Source organism: Mobula hypostoma, chromosome 15, assembly GCF_963921235.1.
Source record: "Mobula hypostoma chromosome 15, sMobHyp1.1, whole genome shotgun sequence".
Classification (NCBI taxonomy): Eukaryota; Metazoa; Chordata; class Chondrichthyes; order Myliobatiformes; family Myliobatidae; genus Mobula; species Mobula hypostoma.
The window spans coordinates 11,297,916-11,309,137 of NC_086111.1; the positions used below are offsets into that span (position 1 = coordinate 11,297,916).

Genomic DNA, 11,222 nt, shown 5'->3' on the forward strand with positions numbered 1-11,222 from the left:
CTCTATGGTGTATGGATAATGCTCCATGCTCAATCCTGTCTGCTCTATTTTCTGAATTCCACACTCTGTGGTCTATGCTATATGGTCTAAACTTGGTGCTCTATTGTCTATGGCCTATTCTCTATGGTCTCTGTTCTATGGTCCATGCTCTCTATTCTATGCTCCATTGTGTATTGTCTGTAGTCTGTACTCTGTGGTCTATACTGCTCTATGTTCTATGGCCTATGCTCTGTTCTGTGGTCTATGGTCTAAGCTGTACAGTCATGCTGTCTGTTCTATGCTCTGTAGTCTATTACTTCTGTTCTGTGCTCTGTTCTCTGCTTTATATTCTATGGTCTCTGTTCTCTGCTCTAAGTTGTGTGGTCTATGCTCTATGGAGTATGCCACATTGTCTATGCTCTTTGTTTTATGCTCTATGCTGTATGGTCTATGGTCTATGCTCTTTGCTCTGTGGGATGTCTAGTGTCCTTAGAGAAATAAGCTGGAATTGAACTCTGAACTCCAGAAAGTCCTGAGCTGTAATAGTGTCACACTAACTGCAACGCCATTGTGACACTTGAGCAATTGTATCATGCCAACAAAGAAGTGCTGGGAAATGGGATCTGTGCTCACATGTGGATGTGATGGGCTGAATGACCTATCTCCATGTGGTCTGAGAACTTGCTTCCTTCTGCTGGTTCACAGAAAGTCAGAATGTTTCAAGAAAGCATGCCTTCACGGTTCCAGGATTTCATGGCTCTGGAGGTGGGTGGACTCGACTGCGGTGCTGCTGCAGGAAACTGATGCATGTTGGATGTGCATGAAAAATCAAAGGCAGCAAGCTGACTGCTGGCTGTGTGCCCAGAGACCCGAGTTCTTTGGACAGAGCTCAGAAAAAGCAATGCAATAGACTTCTAACATCGTAAATCAGCAAGTTGTTTGTTATGTCTCCCCTTTTGCTGTGACATGGTGACACCTCTTTTTCCTTCATTAGGGAGAGAGAAAGCACCTGTGGTATGTTGAATTACCAGGTGAATGAGTGATATTTGGGGCACTGCAAGTCTGTGTCTGCATGCTTGAGTGGGTTGCCATTGCTTTTTTACTGATGGGGGCAGTTGTTGCTTTGCTGCTGCTTATGCGTGGGTGGGGGAAGCTGGGGGGCTTTAGGGTTCTAACATTTAACTGTCATTCATCCTTTGGGATACTCCTGTTTTCGTGGATGTCTGAGAAGAAAAAGAATTTCAGGATGTATATTGTATACATTTCTCTGACATTAAGTGTACCTTTAAACCTTTGAAAGTACTGAACTGCTTGAATGTTTTATTACAAAGAAGTAAGAACTTTTTGAAGATGCCCTGCATTATATTATTACCCAATAAATAGGTAAAATAATCAACTCTTCACTGAGAAGTGGTGGAAGGTTACTCCTACATTCCTAGAGGAGCTTGGAAAATAAAGCAGTGTCTACATATGACAGCAACATCGCATGGTGACTTTCCTGCACTGTGGAACCCTGCTCTCAACAATTGTTAGACTGAAGAGAGCGGATGTAAGGCGATGATTTTAAATGAAAGCTCATATTGAGACTCAGATTGCGGCAGATGTTTGCTGATAAAAGGAAAGTCACTTAATTTATATCAGGGGTCCCCAAACTTTTTTGCACTGCGGACCAGTTTCATATTGACAATATTCTTGTGGACCGGCTGACCGAGGGGCGGGGGCGCGCTGGGTAGGGTTGCTCACGGACAAGAGTAGCAATCAAAACGTTGGGTTTACCCCTAGGAAGACTACAATGACCATGAAGCCTTGCGCGAGCACCAGTGCGCATGCGTGTTCCGATTTCTTTTCAGCAAAACGTTTCTGGTGATTCTGTTCGGAGGGGGCGGTGGGGGTGTTAATCACGACCGCAATATAGGTGATAAGTGGTTAATACACTCAATTTCGTTTCGCAAAGGGTTTATCTGTCAAATTTAATATTAAACACACTGCGCATATTTTTCTCGCATGAATATAGCGATGTGAATTATCAGGGGAGTACAGGGGAGCTTGAGGTAAGTGTTGAACGAACTTCCAGTAGAAGTGGTAGAGGCAGGTTTGATATTATCATTTAATGAAAAATTGGATAGATATATGGACAGGAAAGGAATGGAGGGTTATGGGCTGAGTGCAGTTCGGTGGGACAAAGTGAGTGTAACGTTCGGCACGGACTAGAAGGGCTGAGATCGCCTGTCTCTGTGCTGTAATTGTTATATGGTTATATAAGTCAATGGCATCATAATATTTTAAGTAACGTTTGGATATTAAACACACAGCACATATTTTCCCCGTATGAACATACAAAATCATTGCAACCCACCAATATTGCTGAATCAGTGGGAGTCCCGGGCTTGTTTTCTTGCAACAAGACAGTCCCATTGAGGGGTGATGGGAGACAGCGATACTCGAAGGGGGTTCCTTATGTCCAGTCTATTCCGCAATTTAGTTTTGGTTGCATTCATTGCAGAGATATGTTGGAAATGGAAGCAACGTTTTCAGTGCTTTCGTGGCTATCTCAAGATAGTCAGCCTTGACTTTGATCCGGAATGCCGACAGAGATGTTATGTCAAACATACTTTTCAGACCGCCGTCATTTGCAAACTCGAGGAGTTGATCTCCTTCCCGCGCTGACATGGATGACACGCAGGTAATGACCTCGCGTGCGTTCAAGCTTAACAGGGCGTGACAGGGAATGAGGAAAGGTGCAGCTGACTCATATCGCCAAATCATATCGTTTCCTCACGGCCTGGTAGCGCATGCTTTGCGGCCCGGTGATTGGGGACCACTGATTTATATGAAATTTTACATGATGCCAAAATGCTATTCATTGAATAAATTACACTGGTTTTCAAATGTTTATTAATACCTCATGCTTTTCACTCAGACTTTCTTTGGCTTTGGCTTAGGTTTAGGGCCATTTTAAACGAAATGTTAAGTTCATCAGGCATCACCTTCAGCCTGTGTATGATCGTGGAATTACATTCAGCACATAGTACATATAATTTGTTTTCTGTGACATTCATTCTATCTTCAGGGACTCTGCAAGTGTACATTCAGGCAGAAAATCTGTAAAATGATTTCTATCTTGTTCACTAGCACACAAGCAACTTCTACAGCTAAGCTCAGCTTCTACCATTGGAACACTCTTCATCTTCTACCTCATCTCCACCCTCACCTTTCCCAAAGGACCCTACATCTCACCACTCTGGCCCACCTTTAATTTCCAACAAAGTGTTGCAGGTTTGAAAACTGTGTTGCTGTGAATCAATATGAGGTTGTCGTCAAGCATGTTGTCTTCTTTCTGGCAACAGGACTTCACTTCAGATTTCCATTGGTTCACAAATGGGACGCGCGCACGCATGCACATACACACCACTGCACCACTGAGTTTATACATAGATTTCCATTAGGCTGTATTTATCTCAAATAATTCTCATCAAATGTTTCACTAGAAAACGTAGGAGTGAAAGACAGTGCTCCCAAATAATGACACCACCTGAAAAGTCCCAATCCATGCACAACACTGGGTTGAAAATCACTAGAAAGCATCCACTCTCCTTGTGATTAATCAAAAATAATAATCCCAGTTTGACCTTCAATGTACTCTATTTCTGAACATGAATAATGCAGATCTTTAATCTATTCTTGCTCAGCACACCTTCACACTATAGCGTTTCTGTTGAGGACGTCAAGTGCCTGTAAGGGCATTTTAAATCAGACCTCGAGGGTTTACAGTACTTAATAAATTGATCTATCCAGGGATCTGTGTCGATACCATCGTCACCCACTCCACAAAATAACCCAGCTCAGGATAGGACAATTCAATCAGAAAAGCAGCAAAATGTTAAAATGGTCCTGTAGTTGACAGGCTGTGTGGAACACTGGACATCAGCAGATGTACACAACTCCAATCATTCTCCATCAGATACATTCAATGAAGAATCATCTTGAAATGTAAAGATACTCGAGCACATCAGTGGATCACAGTGGTCCCATTGCACTGCTACTGATGTATCAAACAAGTAAGGAGTGTCTCAATGCGAGGAGGCACCTTGGTTGCTATAAGACAGATGCATCAAGCATGGCTTCAATCCACCTGCGATACAGAACATAAACAGCAGCAGTTAGTAATATGACAGCAAACAGTGAAAAACGTGGCAGAAGCACATGAATGTGCAATGGATGGTGGATATGGACAGAAGGATTTAATTACTAGCTTGATTTCTTTGATACATCATGGGACAAGGTTCTATGTTCACTGTTCCTGTGATAGGGTTGTCAAAAACATGAGGGCTTAGGTTTAGGGACGTTTTAAATGAAATAGTAAGTTCTATCAGATAGACAATGGTTGGAGCCCACAAATGATTGTATATGAGAAGAAATCATGATGTTTAAGAGGCATTTAGACAGGCACATAGACTTAATTCAGGCAAATGGGATTAGAGTAAATGAACAAAAGAGTTGGCAGGATATAGTTGGTCAAAGGGCCCATTTCTCTGATGTATCTTTGACAAAATCAAACTGATTGGGAAAGTGAAAAACAGATATACTATGTGATCAGAAGACTGAAATTATATTCTGTAAACTGAGAATAAATTAAAGGTGCATGCAAAGAACTGGTACCACACGTTACACAATACCACAGAAACTGCAACTATTCCTTAAGTAAAATCAGGACACACTGCATCTCGTGGCATGAAACAGTGTTGATTCTATAATAGTGCAGTGGAACAACATACCATTTTTGAATGAATCAGGAAAACATTAAGTCTGCATTTCATAGATTAGGAAAAAAGTCTATATTCTATATATTGGGAGCAGACTCCATCAGCTGAGAACACCACAGTCCTTATTTCATAAACTGGGACACACACAGACTGCATTCCACAAAGAAGGATGCATAGTCAGTGTTCCAGAAACTGAGAAAAAAATACACATACTGTATTCTATAAACTAGGAACGGGCTCGGTCTGCATTCCATAAACTGGCAACAGATATGTAGGAACTGACACCCAGATTACACTAGATGAATTGGCAACAGATACAATTGGCCTGCCAAAGAAACTGGGTCATACACAGAACAAGGGGACCAATATCCTGGTAGGCAGATTTGCTAGAATTGCTGGGGTGAGTTTAAACTAGTTTGGCAGGGGAATGGGAACCAGAGTGATGTCAGAAAATAGGGCAGTATAGTATAGAGGTAGGTGCAATGTATAGAGAGACTGTGAAGAAGGAAATGTGTAAAAATAATAGGATTGTTGATGCGGGAGATTTCAACATCCCTAATATAAACCAGGATCTTAGTGTTTAGATGCGACAGAATTTAAGTATATCCAGGAAGTTTCTTAAATCAATATGTAGATGGTCCAACAAGAGGAGGGTCCATACTGGACCTGGAGTTGGGTAATGAGCCTGGATGAATGACTGACCTTTCAGTGGGTGAAAAATTAGGGAACAGTGACCGTATCTCCTTAACTTTCTTCATTAGTCAGGCGATTCAGTTTTAGAGCCACAAAGTAATGTTACATACAGCTCTATAAAACCCCAGTTAGACCACACTTGCAATATTGTGTTCAGCTCTGGTTGCCTCAATATAGGTAGGATCTGGAAGATTTAGAAGGATGTAGAGGAGATTTACCAGGATGCCACTTAAATTCAAGGGCATGTCGAAAGCTAGGGCTTTTTCCTGTAGAGTGAAGGAGGATGAGAGGTGACTTGTTAAAGGCGTACAAGATGATTAGGATAGAGTGGATAGCCAGAGATTGTGTTCCCCAGAACAGAATACAAGGGGAATAATGTTAATTTGACTGGAGGAAAGTATGGGGGTGATGTCAGGGGTATGTTCTTTACCCAGAGAGTGGTGGGTGCATGGAAAGCCCTGCCAGGGGTGATGACAGAGGCAGATACATTAAGGGCATTTAAAAATCTCTTAGATAGGCATATGAATGACAGAAAAGCAAGGGAAGAGCTAGATTGATCTTAAAATAGGTTAAAGGTTCAGAACAACAATGTGGACTGAAGAGCTTGTACTGTGCTGTAATGCTCTGTTTTCTATACACCAATGGATTACAGAACTCAAACACGAGGAATTCTGCAGATGCTGGAAATTCAAGCAACACACATCAAAGTTGCTGGTGAACGCGGTCGAAAAGTTGAAGAGCTGAATAAGCCGTTCACCAGCAACTTTGATGTGTGTTGGATGACAGAACTGTTGGCTTTGTGGCCAGGTTTGCATTTGATTGAAAACTAAGTGGAGGGGCGGGTAGTTTGGAGGAAGTAGGTCAGCTGCAGTAGGACTTGACCAGACTAGGAGACTGGGCAAAGAAATGGCAGATGTATTGTATTGTAAGGGAGTGTTTGATCATGCACTTTGGTAGAAGGAATAAAGGCAAAGATTATTTTCTAAATGGGGAGTGAATTCAGAAATTGGGTATGCAAATATACTTCAGAATCCAAGAGCAAGATTCTCTAAAAGTTAACTTGCAGGTTGAGTCAATGGTAAGGAAAGGAGGTGTTAGCATGCATTTCAAGAGAATTGGAATATTAAAGCAAGAATGTAATGCTGAGGCTTTATAAGGCAATGGTCAGACCATATTTGGAGTATAGTGAACAGCTTTGTAAGAAAGGATGAGCTGGCATTGGTGAAGGTCTGTCCTCATCAAGGGATCAGAGGTAGAGTGTCACCAACTTTAAATTCCTCAGCGTAATCATTTCAGAAGATCAGTCTTGATAAAAGTTCTCGGCCCAAAACGTCAACTGCTTATTCTTTTCCATAGATGCTACCTGGCCTGCTAAGTTCCTCCAGCATTTTGTATGTGTTGCTTGGAATACTATGTACAATTTTGGTCACCCTGTTTTAGAAAAGAATGGTTAAACCGCAAAGAGTGCAGAGAAGGTTTAGCAAGACTGGTGGACTGGAGGTTGGCCAAACCAAGTGTTTAAAATTATGATTCAGTGATGAGTGTATGGAATGAACTGCCAGACGAAGTGGTTGAGGCAGGTAGGCTTAGAGATTTTAGGGCTGAATACAGGAAATTGGGACTAGCTGGGTGGGCGTGTTGGCATGGACTGTTTGGGCAGAAGGGCTTGTCTTCGTTCTGTATTGTTCTATGACTCTAAATGGTTACTGTCTAACATTATATCAGCAGGAATGGCTTTCATGCTAACAAATAAAAAGTAACAATATCTAAACAAAATGACACGTAAATCGACAAACATCTGTCCGTGAGGCTGCAATATCAGTACTGAGTAAAGTGAAAAGTCATAGTGTGAATCAAGGGAAGATGGTGCTCTGTTTGTAGCAGGTAACTAAGGGCATGTAATTTGTCTGCTACAGACTGTAGTAGGTCATACAACCCCATGCTGGTCATATCCACATAACACCATTGTGCACATACCAGTACCCTAATGCCAACCTGCATACTGCTTTGGCTGGGACAAATCTTACCAACATCTCAGCCTTTAAAACTGGATTACCATTAGGAATTCTAGTCCTCTCAGAGGTCATCCCTTATGTTGATGGGATTGAGAGTAAAGTTGTATCTGTAGATCACCAAACACCATGAGCCCAGCTCCCAGACATTAAAACCAGAATACCATAAGACATAAGAGTAGGATTAGGTCATTTTGCCCATCAAGTTTGCTCCACCATTCTATCATGGTTGATTTACTATCCTTCTCAACCTCATTATCCTGCCTTCTCCGTGTAACCTTTGATGCCCTTACTAATCAAAAACCTATCAACTACCACTTTAAATATACCAAATGACTTGGCCTCCACTATCATTGCCGGCTGTCTATGGCAATGAATTCCACAGGTTCACTACCCTCTAGTTAAAGAAATTCCTTCGCATCTCTGTTCTGAAGGGAGACCCTCTATTCTGAGGCTGTGCCTTCTGGCCCTAGACTCCCCCACTGGTTTCCACATCCACTGCATTTAAGTTTGTCAATATTTGATAAGTTATTGATGATTAGCCACAGCTGTGTGCTGTGGCGAGGGGTTCTTTCTTACCTCTGTGCTGTGTGGATATCCTCAGCTTTGAAAGAATAGTAAAGGCTGGTCTTATGGTAGAGCTGAAACTCTGCACTGGGTGCAGAGGACTCCCCATCCTTCCACTGTTTGATGGTGAAGCCAAGGAGAGGCAAAGTCTCTGCAGCAACTTTGTCCTGTCACAAAACAAAGACTGCTTAAGCTTCAGCCTTTAATCTGAACTGGTCCATTCCCAAACACTAACAAATCCACCTTAAAATTCTGACCCTCTTTGAATCCTCCTGGGCTTTAGTTTCTTCCCTAAAATCTATTTGAGTTGTTGTCTATTTGGACTTTTGCAAGGTCCTGCACGGCAGGCTGGTCTGGAAGGCTATGTCCCCTGGAATCCAGGGAAAGCTGTTAGGTGGATTCAACATTGGCTTGGAGGTAGGAGGCAGAGCTGGTTAAACGTTCTTTCTCAGAATGGAGACCAGTGACTGGTGTATTATTCTTTATGCGAGTACACAGGGCTTGATTACTAAGTTTGTAGATGACATGAAACTAGGTGTCATTGAAGGTTAATATAAATAATAGGAGGATCTTAACCAATTAAGGAAGTGGACTGAGGAGAGGAGAGGAGAGGATTTTAATACACATTACTGTAAGGTAATATGTTTTGGAAAGTCAAACCAGGGTAGGACCTATACTGCGAAGGACACTAAAGAGTGTAATAGAACAGAGGAACTGAAGAGTACAAGTGCATACTTCGTTGAAATCTCCATCACAGATATTGGACAGTATTGTAAGAAAGCCATTTGGCAACCTGGCCTTTAACAGTCCGGACATTGAGTGCAAGAGTTGGGACATAATGCTGCAATTATGTAAGTCATTGGTTAGGCCGCTCTAGAGTATTGTGTACAGTTTTGGTCACCTTATTATAGGAAGGAGATGGTTAAACAGGAAAGAGTTCAGAGAAAATATATAAGGATGTTGCTAGGACTTCAAGGCCTGAGTTATAAGGAGGGTTTGACCAGGTTAGGTCTTTATTTCTTGGAAGAAAGGAAAATAAGGGCCAACCTAATAGAAATGCTTAAAATTATGAGAAGCAGACATAAGGGTGCATGGTAAAACACTTTTCCTCAAGGTAATGGAGTCCAAACTAGAAGGCATAGGTTTAGGATGAAGGAGAAATCTTTAAAAGAGTCCTGAGGGGCAACTTTTTCATGCAGAAGGCAGTATGTGTATAGAGGTAGCTGCCAGAGGGAATGGTTCAGGCAAGTACAATAGTATAATTTAAGAAGCACTTGGATAGGTACAGAGTGGGGTGATGTTTGGTGGAACATAAGCTGAACACAAGAAATTGGAACAAGCTGGGTGGACACCATGATTGGCATGGACTGTTTGGGCCAAATGCCTTATATATATAGTATTGTCCTATTAATCTAATCTAATCTCCTCATAATGGATTCTTGGCCTAAACCATTGAACCTGCTCCTCCAGGTGTGGACTGATAGTAAATGAAGGTACAGAGATTTGAGAAAAGATTCTCCAGGACGTTGCCTGGAATGGAAAAGTCTAGAACTAGAGGGTAAGAAGCGAGAAGGTAAGGTGAGAAACAAGAAATTTAGAGCAGATGTGATGGGTATTTGGACTGAAAAGATCAAATGTGATTAGAGTAAGTAGTATCATAGTCAGCAAGGATGAGGTGGGCTGTAGATGCCTGTTTCTAACCCATATTATTATATTATATTTTACAACTGAAAAATAGCACATCCTCAAAGGACTGAAATAAATTAGTTGAATTATGATCTTCCTTTATAAATCCATGCTAACTCTATCGAATCCTCTCCAACATGGCACCGTTTAATTGGAGTAAGGAGAACTATGAGGCTATTGGGCAGGAATTTGGAAGCATAAATTGGAAACAGATGTTCTCAGGGAAAAGTACGGAAGAAATGTGGCATATGTTCAGGGGATTTTTCCGTGGGGTTCTGAGTAGGTACATTCCAATGAGACATGGAAAGGATGGCAGGGTACAAGATCCGTGGTGTACAAAGGCTGTTGTAAATCTAGTCAAGAAGAAAAGAAGAGCTTATAAAAAGTTCAAAAAACTGGGTAATGATATGAATCTAGAAGATTATAAGGCTAGCAGGAAGGAGCATAAGAATGAGCCAGAAGGGGCCATGAGAAGGCCTTGGCGGACAGGATTAAGGAAAACCCCAAAGGCATTCTACAATGTGAAGAGCAAGAGGATATGACATGAGAGAATAGGACCAATTAAGTGTGACACTGGAAAAGTGTGTATGGAACCAGAGGAAGTAGCGGAGGTACAAATGAATACTTTGCTTCAGTATTTTCATGGCAGGACTTTCATATGAAGAAAGACTGGATGAACTGGGCTTGTACTCGTTGGAATTTAGAAGATTGAGGGGGGATCTGATTGAAACGTATAAGATCCTAAAGGGATTGGACAGGCTAGATGCAGGAAGATTGTTCCCGATGTTGGGGAAGTCCAGAACGAGGGGTCACAGTTTGAGGATAGAGGGGAAGCCTTTTAGGACCGAGATTAGGAAAAACTTCTTCACACAGAGAGTGGTGAATCTGTGGAATTCTCTGCCACAGCAAACTGTTGAGGCCAGTTCATTGGCTATGTTTAAGAGGGAGTTAGATATGGCCCTTGTGGCTACAGGGGTCAGGGGGTATGGAGGGAAGGCTGGGGCGGGGTTCTGAGTTGGATGATCAGCCATGATCATAATAAATGGCGGTGCAGGCTCGAAGGGCCGAATGGCCTACTCCTGCACCTATTTTCTATGTTTCTACGTTTCTATGTATTCACTATGGAAAAGGATCTTGGCGATTGTTGGGATGACTTGCAGTGGACTGAAAAGCTTGAGCATGTAGATATTAAGAAAGAGGATGTGCTGGAGCTTTAGGAAAGCATCAAGTTGGATAAGTCATCGGGACCGGACGAGATGTACCCCAGGCTACTGTGAGAAGCGAGGGAGGAGATTGCTGAGCCTCTGGCAATGAGTTTTGCATCATCAATGAGGATGGGAGGGTTCAGGAGGATTGGAGGGTTGTGGATGTTGTTCCATTACTCAAGAAAGGGAGTAGGGATAGCCCAGGAAATTATAGGCCACTGAGTCTTACTTCAGTGGTTGGTAAGCTGATGGAGAAGACCCTGAGAGGAAGGATTTATGAACATTTGGAGAGGCATATTATGATTAGGAATGGCTTT

At 42.1% G+C, this 11,222-nt stretch overlaps 1 protein-coding gene across 1 annotated transcript in view; it reads right to left on the reverse strand.

The window, feature by feature from the left end:
• Positions 1 to 2,922: 2,922 nt before the first annotated feature.
• LOC134357162 (FYVE, RhoGEF and PH domain-containing protein 5-like) overlaps positions 2,923 to 11,222 on the reverse strand; it is a 209,189-nt gene continuing 200,889 nt past the window's right edge. Inside the window, exons 20-21 of the mRNA XM_063068460.1 lie at positions 8,027 to 8,181; positions 2,923 to 4,111 (exon numbers count right to left, since the gene is read on the reverse strand). Coding sequence (XP_062924530.1) covers positions 4,075 to 4,111; positions 8,027 to 8,181 — 192 coding nt within the window. The 3' untranslated portion in view covers positions 2,923 to 4,074. The remainder of the gene's footprint in view (positions 4,112 to 8,026; positions 8,182 to 11,222) is intronic.